General features: G+C 45.4%; 1 protein-coding gene across 4 annotated transcripts in view; it reads right to left on the bottom strand.

The window, feature by feature from the left end:
• Window positions 1-18,365, bottom strand: part of whrna (whirlin a) — a 260,942-nt gene that overhangs the window by 136,199 nt on the left and 106,378 nt on the right. The window contains exon 1 of one of the 4 annotated variants that reach the window (XM_085965769.1): window positions 16,015-16,891. The exons of the other annotated variants lie outside the window; for them this stretch is intronic. Coding sequence (XP_085821895.1) covers window positions 16,015-16,749 — 735 coding nt within the window. The 5' untranslated portion in view covers window positions 16,750-16,891. Of the gene's footprint in view, window positions 1-16,014; window positions 16,892-18,365 lie in introns of those variants that run through there. 4 annotated transcript variants of the gene reach the window in all.

The following is an 18,365-nucleotide window of genomic DNA, read 5'->3' as shown; positions in this document are numbered from 1 at the left end:
CACCTAACATTTGGGCGTCAATCTACGGCAAGATATCACTGACACAATGCAGGAAACTCGCAGTGTGAACGATCGAAGAAATTCGCTCATACCAATGCTTCAGTGTAAAACCAGCGTAAACAAGGCCATAAAAAAACAAATCAAGCACGAGGGATTATTTCTAGTGGGATTGAATTGAAAAATAGTGAAGTTATGCTAAACCTGTATCTAACCTTGGTTAAACTACACTTGGATACTGCATACAATTCTGGTCGCCATATTATAAAAAGGATATAGAGGCACTGGAGAGGGTGCAAAAAAGATTGACAAGGATGATACCAGAAATGCGAGGGTATACCTATCAGGAAAGTATGAACAGGCTGGGTCTCTTTTCTCTTGAAAAGAGAAGGCTGAGGGGTGACCTAATAGAGGTCTTTAAAATTATTGAAAGGTTTAATAGAGTGGGTACAGAGAGAATGTTTCCACTTGTGGGGAAGAGCAAAACTGTAGGCCATCAATATAAGATAGTCACCAAGAAATCAAATAGGGAATTCAGAAGAAACTTCTTTATCCAGAGAGTGGTGAGAATGTGGAACTCGCTACCACAGGGAGTAGTTGAGGGGAATAGTATAGATGCATTTAAGGGGAGGCTAGATAAACATATGAGGGAGAAGGGAACAGGGCGTTAGGCTGATAGAGTTAGATGAGGAAAGACAGGAGGAGGCTCGAGTGGAGCATAAACGCCAGTATGGACTGGTTGGGCCAAATGGCCTGTTTCGGTGCTGAATATTCTATGTAATCCGACATAAAAATCAGTTACACTTAAATTTCCTCACAAAAATGGTACTCTGCCGTTCTTATGCCACTCTTGCGCTGAAAAGTTCCAGGAAATTCTAGGCTAATTTATCACAATTAATTGGTCATCCCACCTACAACAACAACTTTATATCGTGCCTTCAATGTAGGAAAACGTCTTCACAGAGGCATAATCCAAAAGATGGACGCTGACCCAAAGAAGCAGATATTAGGAGGGTGAACAAAAATATGTGCGCGGGCAAACGGAGTCTCAGAACCGACTCAATTGCCTGTAGATTTCAAGACTAACAAACGGAATAGTCAGCTGAGTCTCACAGTGTGCAGAGTTGAAATACACAGCTGACTGTGCCAACAGTGGGTTTCACCTTGAATTGAGCAGATGGAGCTTTACTGTCCTGCCAAACTCGCAGCCCAGTCCTTAAGTAATTAATGAAGAAATCGATTCCCAGCAGGTCGTCCCCGTACAGCAGGTCGCCTGCCTAGCCGCATCCCACTTAGGTGGCTTTAATGTACTTTAGATCTATTGATGTTAATCGTCACTCTCACTGTTCGGATGTAAGATGTGGCTCAATGGTAGCACTCTCGCCTCTGAATCAGAAGCTTGTGGGTTCAAGCCCCACTCCAGAGACTTGAGCACATAATCCAAGCTGAGATTCCAGTAAAGTACTGAGGGAATGCTGCACTGTTGGTAGTGCCACCTTTCGGATGAGACGTTGAACCGAGGCCCTATCTTCCATCTCAGGCTGACTTAAAGGTCCCACGGCACTATTTCAGAAAAGAGCAGGGGAGTTCTCCTGGTGTCCTGATGAACATTTATACGTAAAACAGATGATCTGATCATTTATTTCCTTGCTGTTTGTGGGAGCTTGCTGTGTATAAATTGGCTACAGGATACTGTGTTTCCTACATTACAACAGTGACTACATTTGAAAATACGTCATTGGCTGTAAAGCGCTTTGGGATGTCATGAGTGTTAAGTCTGTGTGTTATAGTGAGAATTACTACACAGACCACAAGAGTAAATTCAACAGGTCTTTACTGGTTGGAGGTCGGACTATACTGAATACAATATTATTACACTGTGCTTATATACCGGTGTGGTCACCACCGGTATTACGTATACAGCAGCCAAAGAAAGTAGTACCTTTCTTAAGGTGGACCAGGCTTAAGTTCTCTTAAGGTGGAACAGGTTACATACACCACAATCCTCCCTTTTTAGCTTAACAGTCATATCCCCAAATAAACATAACATGTATACATATATAACTTCAGGTATAACAGTTCAAAGGTTCAGTCTCTCAGGAGGCTTTCTGATTCGGCTTGGATAACGCCTTTCAGTGGTCTCTGATTCTTGTTGTTGAGGTGCCTCCTCTAGTTGGTTGCCAATGTATTGGGTGTCATCATCATCAAATACATTCTCGGCCGAGGTAGATGCTTCAGGTTCATGAACGTCTTCCACAGCTGTCTCTGTCACAACCATGGGTTCGACCCTTGCTCTCGACTCTACCAGTTGATCCGCATGATGCTTTATCACATTATGACCAATATCTACGGTGTACATCAGAGGTCCTTGTCTGGCCCAGATTGTTCCGGACTGCCATTTGTCGTTTCCATAGCCCCTTGCCATCACTGGTTGTCCTACGTCGAAAGTTCGAGTGGTCTTGCTGTTAATATGCCGAAACTGTTTGTTTTCCACTTCCCTCCGCACATTTGGTTTTAACAAGTCCAACTTGGACCGCAACCTCCTGTTATAAAACATCATAGCAGGACTTTGGTTAGTCACAGCATGATCGGCGTTTCTATATGACATCAGGAACTTATCGACCTTGTGTTGCAGCGGAATCTGATCATCATTCATGGCCTTAATAGCCTTTTTGAATGTCTGGACAAATCTTTCAGCCAACCCGTTTGTCGCCGGATGATATGGGGCAGAGGTATAATGTTTAACTCCATTCTTCTTTAAGAATTGTTGGAATTCTTCCGATACAAACTGTGGTCCGTTGTCCGAACAGATCTGTTCTGGCAATCCGTTCCTTGCGAATATTGTTCTTAACACCGAAATTGTCTTTTCTGAAGTAGTGGTATTCATCTTGATGACTTCTGGCCATTTGGAATGTGCGTCCACCGCGATTAGGAACATGGAGTCCATGAATGGACCAGCAAAGTCAATGTGTACGCGTTGCCATTGGGCTGAAGGCCATTCCCATGGGTGTAGCGGTGCTATCGGAGGTGCATTTTGCACTTTTTGACACCCAGCGCAGCTTTTCGTTAACTCCTCAATCTGTTGGTCAATACCCGGCCACCATACGTAAGCCCTAGCAAGACTTCTCATTTTAACTCCCCCCAGATGACCTTCATGTAGTTCTTTTAAAACTCTTTCCCTTAACTTGGGAGGAATAATCACTCTTGTCCCGGACATCAAAGTACCATGGCAGACGGACAGCTGGTCTCGCCTTGCCGAGAATGCCGGTAACAGAGGATCACCCCGTGTTGGCCATCCTTTCACTGTCACCTCGTAGACTCTGGACAGTGTCGGGTCGTTCCTGGTTTCTCTTTCAATACTTGCGTTGGTGACAGGTAAACACTCGATAATGGTCGAATGAAATAACTCAACAGGGTCAACTTCCGTCGTGTCTTCATCTTCAGGTAGTGGCAGGCGCGACAGGCCATCAGCATTGCCATGCTGTTTCGTACCTTTGAATTCTATCTGATATTGATGTGCCCCTAAGAAAAGAGACCATCTCTGGAGACGCTGTGCTGTCATCACCGAAACACTCTTCTTAGGGTTAAAAATGGACACCAACGGTTGATGGTCCGTCAGAAGTGTGAATTTTTGGCCCTGTAGGTAATGATTAAACTTCTTCACTCCCCATACAAGGCTAAGGGCCTCCCTATCGATCTGCGCATAGTTGCGCTCAGCGGAGGTCAATGATCTGGATGCAAATGCGACTGGCCTTTCCGTGCCATTTGGCAATTTATGTGAGAGTACTGCCCCAATACCATATGGAGAAGCATCACAAGCCAACCGAATAGGCAGTGTCGGGTTGAAGTGAGCCAACACTTCCTCTGAGGTGATCAATTCTTTGCTTTTGCGAAATGCCTTCTTACAGTTTTCGCCCCAGTCCCATGGTACCCCTTTCTGTAAAAGAGCATTCAACGGATGCAGCACCGTGGATAGATTTGGCAGAAATTTATGGTAGTAGTTAATTAATCCTAGAAACGACCTCAACTGAGAGACATTCTCCGGAGCGGGAGCCTTTACAACTGCCGCTATCTTGTCAGGAGACTTATGAAGCCCCTCCCGGTCAATGACATGACCACAGTACGAGATCCGCTTCTGGAAGAACTCACATTTCTGCCGATTTACCCTAAGTCCATACTCTTTCAGTCTGTTGAGCACCAGTTCCAAGTTAGCGAGATGCTGTTCATCACCATCACCTGTGATCAGAATGTCGTCCAGGTAACATTGTGTGCCTGGAATTCCCTGTAATACCTGCTCCATGGCCCTCTGCCAAATTGCTGGAGCCGATGCCACACCAAAAACCAGCCTATTGTACCGGTACAACCCTCGATGCGTGTTGATCGTGAGGTATTGACGTGACTCTTCTTCAACCTCCATCTGCAAGTACGCCTGCGCCAGGTCTATCTTGGTGAAGTGTTTCCCGCCAGACAGTGAAGCGAAAATATCCTCAATCCGTGGAAGCGGATACTGCACCGTGTGAAGCACCGGATTAACGGTGATCTTGAAATCTCCACAGATGCGAACCTTCCCTGGATCTCCTGGCTTATTGTCCGCAGGACGTTTCATAACGGGAACAATGGGCGTAGCCCACTCACTCCAATCTACTTTAGACAGTACCCCTGAACGTTCTAGTGCTTCCAGCTCCGCTTCAACCGCAGGTCGTATTGCATAGGGTACCGGTCTGGCTTTAAAAAATTTTGGTTGTGCATGTTCATCAATCTTGATGTTTGCCGTAATTCCTCTCAGTGTTCCCAGTCCCGGCTGGAACACCTCTTTAGCCTCATCCAATATTCTGGACAATCGTTTAGGTTTGACAGCTGTTTCCCCGGAATCTACCGTTAGTGCTTTCAAGGAGTGCCAGTCCATATTCATTTTCCTAATCCACTCCCATCCTAGTCGTGGTGGACCTCCTTCAGGTAGCACATATAAGTCCATTACTTGGCTTCCTTCGCCCTTGTGGACCACTTCTACCACTCTTTGCCCCGTGTACGTTTTCAATATAATCTCCGTATCCTGTAAGGGAATATGTTGGAATAACCTTCTGTAATCTTTCTTATTCATGACCGTCAATGCCGATCCAGTGTCCAATTCCATTTTTACTTGGACTCCTGCTATCTTAAGAGTGACCCAAATTGTCTGGAGGTCTGTATCCTTACAAACGTTGTGTATTCTTAAGCTATCCAGTTCATTACTGCTAGCGTCTGAATCTGACTTCTGTTCAGTCAAACTGTTCTTTGTCACCTTGTGTACCTTTGCATATTTTCCTTGCGGTGACTTTTTATTGCTGGTCTTCTTTCCTGACCGGCATACTTTAGCTATGTGGCCAAACCTGCCACACGTTCTGCATCCTTGGTTTTTAAACCAACACTGGTTCTGATCGTGCGTTGTCTTTCCACAACGATAACATTTGACAGAACTCAAACCCAATTTGTTTGTACCGAGTTCCGGTGGCCGTAGCTGCATTACTGCCGTGCCTCTCGCTGCGGCCTCATAGTGACCGCCTCCTCGAGAGACAGCTCATTCTCCTCGAGCAGTTGCCTTTGTGTATCCTGTTTAAATAAACCACACACAAATCTATCTCGAAGTGCCTCTGTCAGTCCCGTTCCAAACTGACAATATTTTGCTAGCTTACGTAATTCCATCAAATATTCAGCATTGCTTTCATTTTGCCGCTGTCTTCTATCGTAAAATTTAAATCGTTCCGCTAGCATCAGCGGCGTGGGGCTAAGATGATTTTTTAGGACAGTAACAATCTGTTCGAACGTCTTATCCACCGGTTCATCTGGTGATAACAGGTGTTTCAATTGCCCGTATGTCTTCGCACCCATTAAGTTTAGTAATGTTAGTGCTTTATCTGTCTCAGGAATTTTATTTGCCTTACAATAGTTTTGTATGCATTCTACATACACAGCCCAGTCTTCTATATCACTGTCGAAGGCATTAATGTTCCCATGTTTAGGCATCGTAGCAATTTATCGTATTTTTAATGTTATCTAAGATGGCGGCTTCCCGCTCTTGCCGTCGTCCTCCGCCCACAAAATGGCGGTTTTCCCGCGCTTGGCGGTCTTCACCTGTCCCCCGACGCTGTCTCCGCTTCACCGTGGCTCTCGCGCCTTCAGTTTCCCCAGACGCTGCGCCTTTAGCCCAAATGCGGCCCTTATCTCCGGTCGCGATCGATGTCCCGCGCTGCGCCTCTCGCTCGAAAGCGGCCCGGCCCTTATCTCTGGTCGCGATCAACCTCACCGCCCTTATTCCTCCGTCTTCCCAGCCCCGTCTGTACAGCCAACGCGGTTGACTTTCTGTCGCATCGCTGCCTGGCTTACCCACCACGAGGTAGTAGAAGAAGCTGACAGTCGCTGATGGAGGCTTCGAGGTCAGGATGTCTTCTGCACTCCGGTTGCTCGATGCCTGCCGCTCGACGTGTCTTCCCGTAGGTGATGAGGGTGGAAACCTCTCTTCGACGTCCTGTCTGTGGACGAAGTCGCCGTGGAAATTACTGCAGCAGGGTAAGAATCGGACTCGTCGCCACTGTTAAGTCTGTGTGTTATAGTGAGAATTACTACACAGACCACAAGAGTAAATTCAACAGGTCTTTACTGGTTGGAGGTCAGACTATACTGAATACAATATTATTACACTGTGCTTATATACCGGTGTGGTCACCACCGGTATTACGTATACAGCAGCCAAAGAAAGTAGTACCTTTCTTAAGGTGGACCAGGCTTAAGTTCTCTTAAGGTGGAACAGGTTACATACACCACAATGAGGTCGTGAAAGGCACTATATAAATGCAAAAAAAGAAATTATTTTTAGAAATTCCAGTCAGCAGAGTTTAGGTATGAACACCTAATGCTGAAAATAAACAGGTTAATGCCTGTGTAAAAGTAGTGCTCCCAGGAATGTAGGAAGAACACATTTACCTCGCTGATTGGAAATTTTACCCTATTAATGCACCCTTAAGTATATTAGCAACACCAAGGCCTAGAAATTCATTAAGGCGCTGCCAGCTTTGCGCCCAGTTAACGCCTAAAGAGTGATTTTGCGCCAGAAATGAGTTTGCGCAGATATTCAACGCAGCGGTATTGGCGGCGGTAGCCGTTAGCGCTGCGCCGGCACCGATGACGTCATCGGTGTGCGCAGTGCCCCGGTTCCGCCCCGAAACCGGCCCGATCCCCATATTTAGTTGCGGCCGCCTCCTCCGAAGCGGCCGCAAACAGCGACCAGAAAACGGGGCCGTCCTGCTGCCTTAGTGGGGCGCTTTAAAGCAGAAGGTGCAGCCGGCCGCTTTTTCGGCGGCCGCCTGCCCGCACCTCCTTCCCCAGCCTCCTCCACACCCCCCCCCCCGCGGCATTGCCAGCTGCTTTCCGTGAGCCCGGCACTTCTCCGTGGTGCCGGGCTCATTTGCCGGCACTATCCAGCGGCGATCTCCCCGTTGCAGGCAGCTCCCCCTTAAGAGAAGGAGGAGGCCTGCAGTACCGCAGCCTGCCGCTCCGCAGCGGCTGGCGCAGCAGCGCCAAGAGCGCTGATATTCAGTGTCAGCGCCCCAAGCGGAGGCGGGCACACCCTGGTATAGCGCCCGGTTCCGAATTGGGGCGCTAACAATGAATATCTGACGATCGCTATAGGCTTCCCGCCCAGCGCTAACTTTTGGGCGCTAGCCAGCTGGCGGGGCCATAGTGAATTTCTAGGCCCAATTGTCTAAACAATCATTCTTTATAAAAAAAAGACAGACAGAAATAATGGCCTAATTTTTTATCCTAGTAAGACAGTCAGTACCATGTGAGATTTGCTTATATCCTGGTGAAGCAGTGAGTACTATACCTAGTTTGCTTATATCCAAGTGTTGCCTATATCCTATTGCGGCAGTCAGTATTGTGTCAGGTTTGCCTCTTATCTATTTACGTCCTTCTGTTTCTCTGATGTTTCATTGCACCGTGCCACCTGACTTCAGTACTACATTTTAACAAAGACTCCAATGTGGACAATCACATTAGCAATTTCAAGGTTAAACTCCAGTGAAAACAAGATGAAAATGAAAATTCCAAGTGTTGATTTTTTTCAAAGCTAAAATATCTTCACTATGGCAACCATGAATATTTCATCAGTTGTTCAGTATGTTATTTCTAACTCATCGAGTTTATCATTTTTTCCGTATAATAAGTCCCTAATGCTGTCTGCTGATGCTCCTCACCTACACCGGTAGATGAGCAGAGAGCAGTTCTTATTTGCATTAGAACAAAGAGACACGCTAGACTCATAAAAATGTGTAGACCACAGCATCAAAACCAATAATTACGAAATACAGTGCACCATTTCTTTGCAATAAATATTGACAGATCTGCTTAAAGACGTACTGTGGGGAATACTTACATCAGTTGAGAAGTCTAAGAACTCTGTCTATTGGAATGGGAGGGGACTCATAGTAATATTTTATGTGTTCAAACTGTGGAAAGTGGGGAGACTGGGCATCCTGCACTCCGACAATCTCACACGTTATTTTTTGGTGATGCCACTCAGAGACAGAGTAGGAGAAAGAGCACGAGAATGCCAGTGTTGTAGTTTTGGTCTGCCAGTCTTCTGACATATACAGAAACCCACCACCATGTTTAAGAGTCTTCAAACATTGAGAAATCTACAGCTCTTGAACTTTGTTTGCCTGATATGGACTCCACGCTCTGTCCTCATAGGAATACACCCCACATTTGCAGAACTCCAGAGAATTGAGATGCAGTTGGCAAAGCCAAGGCATAGGGGCCTCCAAGTGTGCACAGGGGTACTGCTGGAGTTGATCCAGCCAAAACTACACAGCTAACAAGTACAGGGGAACCTTCCTCTTTCTTGTCAGTTCGGACCACCTTACCCATTAGTGTGGAGATGCCGGAGTTGGACTGGGGTGGACAAATGTAAGAAGTCACACAACACCAGGTTATAGTCCAACAGCTTTATTTGAAATCACAAGCTTTCGGAGCGCTGCTCCTTCTTCAGGTGAAGTGGAGAAATGCATAAAGACACAGCTTATATAGTCAGATACTTGATGTCTGTGTCGATATGCGCGATCTTCTTGGAGATCCTCTCCACTTTGAGCCGGCAGTTTGTGGTGTCGATAGTAGCCATGGTGTGGAGATGCCGGATGACTATATAAGCTGTGTCTTTATGCATTTCTCCACTTCACCTGAAGAAGGAGCAGCGCTCCGAAAGCTTGTGATTTCAAATAAAGCTGTTGGACTATAACCTGGTGTTGTGTGACTTCTTACACTTACCCATTAGGACATTGGCTTACAGCATTATCTGGAGCGAAGTGGGAATAATTCCAACTTTCCAAATGACAGAGCAACCACTACTTTATTTGGAAGTCTGTTCCATGTGTTAATCATTTTTTATATGGAGAAGAATTTTCCTGAAATCAGTCCTATGTTTACAATTTACTAGATTGAATCTGTGCCTCCTTGTCCTACTCTTGCAATTTACTTTCAAGTAATATTCCAGATTTGCTTTTTCTACCCCCCTAACGAGTGTCAGCCAGAGCTCATTGGGTAGCACTCTCGCCTGTGAGTGAGAAGGTTGTGGGTTCAAGTCCCACTCCAGAGACTTGAGCACAACAATCTAGGCTGACACTCCAGTGCAGTACCGAAGGAGTGCTGCACTGTCGGAGATGCCGTCTTTCAGATGAGATGTTAAACCGAGGCCCTGTCTGCTCTGCTCTCTCAGGTGGACGTAAAAGATCCCATCGCACTACTTCGAACAAGAGCAGGGGAGTTTTCCCCAATGTCCTGGCCAATAATTATCCCTCAATCAACGTCACTAAACACCAGATGATCCGGTCATTATCACATTGCTGTTTGTGGGAGCTTGCTGTGTGCAAATTGGCTGCCGCGTTCCCCACACTACAACAGTGACTATACTTCAAAAAGTACTTCATTGGCTGTAAAGCACTTTGGGACGTCCAGTGGTCATGAAAGATGCTATATAAATACAAGTCTTTCTTTCTTTAACCATCTTGTACACCTCTAAAAGATTGCCTTGCAGATACTTCGATTTCAAGCTGAAAAGCTCAAGTTTCTCCATTCTTTCTTCTTAACTCACAGCTCTGACTAGGGCCTGATTGTTTACCTGCCAACGCACTGAGAGCGGGGGACTCCAGTAGCGCATGGGAAACCCGGAAGTAGCTGCCGTGTGTCTGTCAGTGGCTTTTTAACCCAGCCACTGCATTTGCATCTGACTTCCGGGTTTCCCGACCAATTAGCGTGAGCACACATGGGTCTACTTCAGCTGAAATATTTAAAGGGACCGTGCAAAGATGAAAGTTGAAGGATTGTCCAGGTGGGCGAACAGAGGAAGCAACTGCATTCATGGAGTCCCACCATGGCAAGGCTGCACCTCGCTTAAATGGTGCCTCCCTAGAGCCGATGCTGTGTTCTGTAAGGGCCCGCAGGGAGATTCTCTTCCCAAGCCGATTCTAGCACATCACTCCTCATACGTACTTACCTTGCAGGTGCACCCATTCCTATGTCCAGGCACCTAAAGCGCATCTTCAGCATTCCGATTGCTTGCTCGATGACAGTTCCTGTGGTCATGTGAGTTTGATTGTATCTCTCCTGGGCCTCATTTTTTGGGCTCCTAATGGGTTTCATCAGCCATGTCTTCAGGGGGTAGCCCTTGCCTCGGAGGAGCCAGCTGCTGACTCTGCTTCGAGGTCCGAAGGGTGGATTGGTGCAGGATAAAAGCATCATGGCGGCTGCCTTGGAGTCTTGCACACGCCTGCCTGGTGATCTTTTTGTGGTGGCGTTCGAGCTGAACATTGATGGAGGGGAAGCCCTTGCTGCGGCTGAAGACTCCAGGGTGAACTGGGGGCTCCTCGATCGGCACATGTGGGCAACCGATGACTCCATGGACCTGTGGGAAGCTAGCCAGAGCCGCAAAGCAGAGCGCCCGCTCATTCTGACTGGCAAAGTGTACATAATTGCCGGCCCTGGCAGACATGGCATCGGTCAGTTGAGTGAGGCATTTGTGGGCTGCAGATTGCGAGATTCTGCAGTTATCTCCTGCAGATCCAAGGCCAGGAAAAGAAAGGAAAAAAGAAAGACTTGCATTTATTTAGCACCTTTCACGACCACTGGATGTCTCAAAGCCATTTACAGCCAATTAAGTACTTTTTGAAGTGTAGTCACTGTTGTAATGAAGGTGCCAGAGGTGAAGAAACTGAGGGTGGTGGTCACTTCGACAGCCACTGGCAAAGTGTGCCCACCAGGCCTACTTGGCAGGAGGTCTTCTTCCAGGAGGATGCAAATATCTGCCACTACCTGACACAATGCCCTGAGACTCCTGAGGCACTGGTGTTCCGACATGTCCAGGAAGCTGATCCTCTGCCTATATACCCTGCGTTGCGGGTATCGTCTCCTGTGAGCTTCACCCCTGTACTCATCCAATTTCTCCTGTGGGGCGGTGGGGCGGTGAGGAGAAGGCTGCTGCTGCTCCTGTTGGTGCTTCTCCTGTTGCTGGTGCTGTTGCTGCTGCTGCTCATCTTGGTCCTCATAAGCGGCACCCGTGCTGAACTGATGCTTGACAGATGGAAAGTGTAGATCCGACTCCCAAAAATCCAAGGTGGCAGAAATGACCTCCAAAGTAGTAGAACTCACTTCCAAAGTAGTGAAAGCACCCTCTCGGTACAAGTCCTGTGAGCAAAAGCCTTTCACTTAGGCAAGGAAGGTGTGAGGTTGTATAGGATTGTTTGCCTGTCATTTGGTCAGCCCCCTCAATTTGCGCTGTCATCTCGCCTTGCTTTCACTGGCGGGTTCCAGAAAGCCCAGGAAACCTGGGCACTCAGAGTTAACTCTCAAATCTGCAGTCAAAACAGCTCCTAATTGTCTCTTAACATCATTTAATTTCCAACCCGCCTCTCCCATGGAGGTTTCTCGCACACAACCGAACGCGCGCCAGTTAAATGCGGAAGTCAACGATGTTATAGAAAACATAGAAACATAGAGATAGGAACAGGAGTAGGCCATTCAGCCCTTCGAGCCTGCTCCGCCATTCAATGAGATCATGGCTGATCTTCGTCTGAGATCATAGCTGATCTTACCAGTTCAGTACCCCGTCCCCGCCTTTTCTCCGTAACCCTTAATCCCCTTAGCCTTCAGAAATATATCCAATTCTCTCTTGAAAATATTTATTGAATTAGCCTTCACAGCCCTCTGTGGCAGGGAATTCCACAGGCTCACCACTCTTTGAGTGAAGAAATTCTTCCGCATCTCTGTTTTAAATGATTTGCCCGCTATTTTTAGACTGTGGCCCCTGGTTCTGTGCTCCCCGGCCATTGGAAACATTCTCTCTGAATTCAGCCTGTCCAGGCCTGCCATAATTTTATATGTTTCGATGAGATCCCCTCTCAATCTTCTAAACTCCAGTGAGTACAAGCCCAAACTATTTAATCTCTCTTCGTAGGCCATTCCCGCCATTCCAGGTATCAGCCTGGTGAATCGCCGTTGCACTCTTTCCATGGCAAGAACATCCTTCCGCAGATGGGGCGACCAAAACTGTACACAATACTCCAGATGCGGTCTCACCAGCACCTTGTACAGCTGTAGTAAGGTATCCCTATTCCTATACTCGAACCCCCTTGATATGAAGGCCAACATACCATTTGCCCTCTTAATCGCAAATAAATAGACATTTTCATTATGAACAGCTAGCTTAGAGCAAGTCATTTATTCAGCCATGTGGACTAGTGTACAGGCATCCATCTTGACTACTGCCTTGTGGGTAGCCCCACTAAACATGCAGCTCCACCTAGTGTACCATTCTAGAATGACATGTTACTGATCATTACATCCCCCTTCCTTAGAGGTTAAACAAAATCAATGTCAATCAATCATAATGACATAAACATCTTCACAACAGTCAACACATTTTCAAAGCTTTACTTTATGAACTCTAAGCTTTTCATTCTTTTATTATAGTTTTCTTTGTACTCAAAGATTAAGTCTATCAGGCTTTTTTACTTCACGTGTGGATCTTCTCAGCACAGATAAGTCTGATGTGTTTTCATGAGAGCCTGTATGTGTGTTTGTGTTAGATTGTTCTGGTGGTGAGTGACAAGATTCAGTTGCGGCATTGTCATCGATTTGCTCTTGGATAGTTTCTTGTGTTTTCAGGAGGGAACGGCGGTTCCTCCTGAGAATCTGTCCTTCCTCAGTTCTAACAGTGTATGACCTTGGTCCTACTTCCTCAAGAACTGTAGCTTTCCTGTTCCATGCATCTGGATCCTCAATCCTGACAACATCATCCCTTGTCAATGGTTTCAGAGTTTTGGATGACTTGTCATAGTGTGATTTCTGTTTCAGCTTTAACAGTTGAAGTCTCTGTCTCAGTTCCTTACTCTGCTTTTCTTTTGCACAGCAGGGTAGCGCGGTGCACAACTTGCGACCCATTAGGAGTTCAGCAGGTGAAGAACCAGAGTCTGAAGGTGAGGCTCAGTAGCTCAGCAGGGCGAGATAAGGATCAGACTTGCTTTCTGTCGCTTTCTTCAGTAGCTGTTTGAGAACGTGAACACCTTTCTCTGTCTTACCATTCGACTGAGCATACAAAGGACTGGATGTGATGTGTTGAAAGTCATAATGTGCTGCAAACTGTTGCCACTCCTTACAGTTGAAGCACGGACCATTGTCGCTAACGCCAATCCATGGAATTCCATGTCTGGCGAAGATGGATTTAACATGCATTATGACACTGCTTGCTGATGTGCTTGAGAGCAGCGCCATCTCGGGATAGTTAGAATAGTAGTTAATCACTATTAGATAGTCTTTACCATTCAAATGAAAGAGGTCCATACCAACCTTTTGCCATGGTGCTGTTGGTAAGTCAGCTACTATCATTGGTTCCTTTGCTTGTTTGTTTTGGTGTTTCTGACATGTCTCACATTTGCCTATCATGTTCTCAATGTCCTTATTTATGCCAGGCCAATAAACAGTGTCTCTTGCTCTCCTTTTGCATTTTTCAATTCCGAGGTGTCCCTCATGAATCCTTTTGAGCATGTCTTTACGTAGAGCCTGTGGAATGACTATTCTGTTCTGTTTTAGTAATAGTCCACTTGCGACACTTAACTCTGACCTGATGTGATAGTACTTTGGACAGGAACCTTTTGGCCAACCATGATGAATGTTCTCTATTACTGTTTGTAACACTGTATCTTTTACTGTTTCTTCTGCTATTTGCTTTGAATTTGTGTCTGACACGGGCAGCGCAGCAGTGACCATACTCACATGAACATCCACATCTTCCTCAGTAGAGCTCACATGACTCATTGTGGGTGCTCGGGATAGTGCATCTGCTAACACTATGTGTTTGCCTGGTGTGTAGATCAGTTCAAAGTCATATCTTTGCAGCTTCATCATGAGTCATTGAATCCTTGAAGACATCTCATTCAGATTTTTTTTTATGATGGCAACCAGTGGGCAGTGGTCTGTCTCAACTGTGAAGGTGGGAAGTCCATATATGTAGCCATGGAACTTTTCTAGTCCAACTACCAAGCCTAGACATTCCTTTTCAATCTGGGCGTATCGACACTCAGTATCAGTCATAGACTTGGAGGCATAGGCAACAGGCTTCCAATCTTCACCCTCTGCTTGTAGCAAGACCGCACCTAAGCCATCTTTTGATGCATCCGTTGACACTTTGATTCTCTTTGTTGGGTTAAAGAAGGTGAGTACAGGTGTGGTTGTCAGCACTGTTTTGAGGTTCATCCACTCTTGTTCATATCTTTCTGTCCATGCGAACTCATTTGTTTTATGTAGCAGGTCTCGCAGACAGGCTGTCTTGGCTGACAAGTTAGGAATGAACTTTCCAATGAAGTTTATCATCCCCATGATGCGTAGCACTCCTTTTTTGTCAGTGGGTTGGGGCATGTTGAGTATGGCGTTTACTTTTTCCATATCTGGCTCTATTCTTTTACCAGGTAGATTATCTCCTAGGAAAGTGACTTCCTGGACGCCAAACTGACACTTGGCTTTGTTGAGTTTCAGTCTATTCTGGCGTATGCTCTGTAGCACTTTAGTCAGTCTCTCATTGTGTTCTTTCAGTGTGGAGCCCCAGATGATGATGTCATCAACATAGACCTGAACTCCTTCCAGACCTTCAATTATGTGTTCCATCGCTCTATGAAAGATTTCAGATGCAGATATTATCCCGAAAGGCATTCTGAGGAAACAATACCTGCCAAATGGTGTGTTGAAGGTACAGTATTTGGTGCTCTCTTCATCCAGTTTTAGTTGCCAAAATCCTTGTGAGGCATCAAGCTTTGTGAAGTATCTGGCACCTGACATTTCACTGGTGATTTCTTCTCACTTGGGAATCTGGTAGTGCTCACGTTTTATGTTTGCATTTAAGTCCTTTGGATCCATGCATACTCTTAGATCATTGTTCTTTTTCTTTACACATACCATGGAGTTAACCCAGTCTGTTGGCTCTTCGACCTTCCTGATGACTCCTAGTGTGGTCATTCTGTCCAGTTCTTTCTTGAGCCGGTCACGCAGGGGTGCTGGAACTCTCCGTGGAGCTTGTACCACTGGCTGAACATCCTCCTTTAGCTGGATCTTGTAAGTGAATGGTAGAACTCCAAATCCTTTGAACACATCCTGGAAATTACTCACTACAGAATCCACTGAGTCATCTGGTCTGCTTATGGCACAGTTTATACGGTAGACTCTCTTGACCAGTTCTAAGTCCTCACAAGCTTTGTCACCTAGTAGTGAATCAAGTCCTTCAGCCACAACAGAAAACATGAGATGATGCACTTTGTCTTTGACTGTCACTTTAAGTGTGCATACACCTAAGCTATCTATTTTCTGTCCATTATAGTTCTTCAGTAGTACTGACTTTTTCTGTATTTTGGGCATTTCTTTCATATTTTTAATGTCACTCATACTGATTAAGTTTGCTTTTGCCCCAGTGTTTAGTTTCAATGTAACTAATGCTCCATTTACCTGCAGTGACATTATCCATTTGTCCTCTTTTACTGCATTAACTTTATGTTCAGCATTGTCCATTCCTGAGGGCTGCACATTTTCTGTATCCTTTTCTGTATTGTCACATGACACCATTCCTACAAAAAATGTCTCACTTAAATCAGTGTCCTCAATCACATTGACTTGTTGCCCTTTCTTTGTTTTTACTTTTGAAAAGCATTGTTTGGCAAAGTAATTCTTTCCATTACATTTTGTGCACATTTCCCCAAACGCTGGGCATTGTCTTGACTGGTGTTTATAACCACAGTGTTTACAATTAAAAATTCCTTCCTCCGATTGCTTTTCATTTCTGTTCTGCCCACGTTTCTTCCCCTCGTAGGACACAGCACTGACAGCAGCACTATCACTTACTACAGTCGCATTATTATTAATTTCACTGAAAGTCTTTGCGTGCTGTTGAGCTAGCTCACTGGCATGGCATATTTTCACAGCTTTCTCCAATGTTAGTTCAGTTTCTCTCAACAAACGTTCCCTGACCTTTTTATCATGAATACCAAACACAATCTGGTCACGAATCATGGATGATTTCAGTTCAGAGAAATTACATGTCTGTGCTTTCAGTTTCAGATCGGTCACAAAGCTATCAAAAGTCTCATTTTGCTGCTGTGTCCGTGAATGGAACACGTACCTCTCATAGGTCTCGTGCTTTTTGGGAGAACAATGTGTATCAAACTTCTTTAGCACATCGTCCATTTTTTCTCAGTCCTCCTCTTGATCAAATACAAACATATTAAATACCTCTATCGCCTGCAGGCCTACAACCGTGAGCAGTAAATCTATTTTCCTTGCATCTGGCTTCGTACCAAACCCAATGGCAGCAATGCAGAGTTCAAATTGTTGTTTGAAAGTCCGCCAATTGCAGTCGACCTTCCCCATGAGTTTCAAACCCTCCGGTGGCTTCAAATTCTCCATGTCGCGTTTCACAATATTCAGCAGATTTCACCAATCCTGGTACCATGTTATGTTCATAAATAAATAGACATTTTCATTATGAACAGCTATCTTAGAGCTAGTCATTTATTCAGCCATGTGGACTAATGCACAGGCATCCATCTCGACTACTGCCTTGTGGGTAGCCCCACTAAACATACAGCTCCACCTAGTGTACCATTCTAGAATGACATGTTACTGATCATTACAAGCGGGTTGGAGCTGGCTTCCCGACATGCTGTCAATTTCAGTGCATTTAACCACCCACCCGCTTCCAAATCCACTCGCTCTTTCCTGTTAAAATTCCCACCTAGGGAGCTTGTTGATCTACTCTGAACTGCCTCCTGCACTTGAATGATATTGGTAACCTTGGGGTACCACATTGAAACATTCCGCTAGTTCAATCAATTTGTTATTTTAAATGAACAGTGCAATTTCACCCCCACTGAGTCAGTTAGCATTTTTGGGGACATTACACAACAGCATGGCATCAGATCACACTGTTACAAGAAAAATAGAACCATGGGATCTTACCGTTTTAAAATTTTAAAACAGCATAATAAAATAGGAAGGCGAAAGAGCAATTGAGTTGGCAATAAAGCACAGCACCAAAACACACTCGATGGAGTTCTGGGACCAGGGTGTGTTCTGGTGGGCGCTGCTTGGGGCATCTAGGGAGGGGGAAAATGATAGTAAAAAAATGAAACCTGACCAAAAGAGAATACGAAGAGATGAGATCAGCAAAGAGTAAGAGAATAAGTAAAAAAAAATGGGTGAGGGATAGGAGATGGAAAATTAACTGAAAGATGATTGTGGGCACAGAGCATTGAGCTGGAGGAAGATGGCAAGGAGCAGAGCCACAGTACTAAGTCATTGTGGAAATCGTGGCTGATGGAAAAGTAAAGTCAGAATTGTCAATGAATTAAAGTGCAATAGAAAGGCTCACTCCTGACACTTTTGACTGATTTCCTCTCTTTCAGAAACCACTTGTTTCATCATCACATGTCTTCATCAACGGCAAATATCTGATCCATTCTGTCAGAACAACTGAATTAAAGAAAAAACTCATCAGAACAGCTCCAAGTTTTGGGTGTCTGTTCCTCCAGCTTCCACCTCCGATAGCTGCTATCCTTTATCCAGTTTTTTTTACCTTCCTTTATCTCTGATCCGTGATGCTGGTCTTTTTTGTCTTGGGTTCTCTTTCACTGTGTTTTATTTCTCCTCCTCCTTGCCAATTTCTGCCATTCTCTCCCCACCTGAAGGCTTTCACTTCGTGTTCAGGTGCAGCTCCATGAGGGCAAGGCATCCTCTGTTACTTTGCCCAAAACAGCCATTATTCATATTGTAAAGCTGGACAATGTCGACTGATGGGACTATTG

Source organism: Somniosus microcephalus, chromosome 23 (assembly GCF_052327205.1).
Source record: "Somniosus microcephalus isolate GS21.2 chromosome 23, FLI_Smic_1.0, whole genome shotgun sequence".
Taxonomy (NCBI): domain Eukaryota; kingdom Metazoa; phylum Chordata; class Chondrichthyes; order Squaliformes; family Somniosidae; genus Somniosus; species Somniosus microcephalus.
The sequence above is the reverse complement of the archived record's forward strand: the minus strand, read 5'-3'. Positions and strand labels throughout refer to the sequence as shown.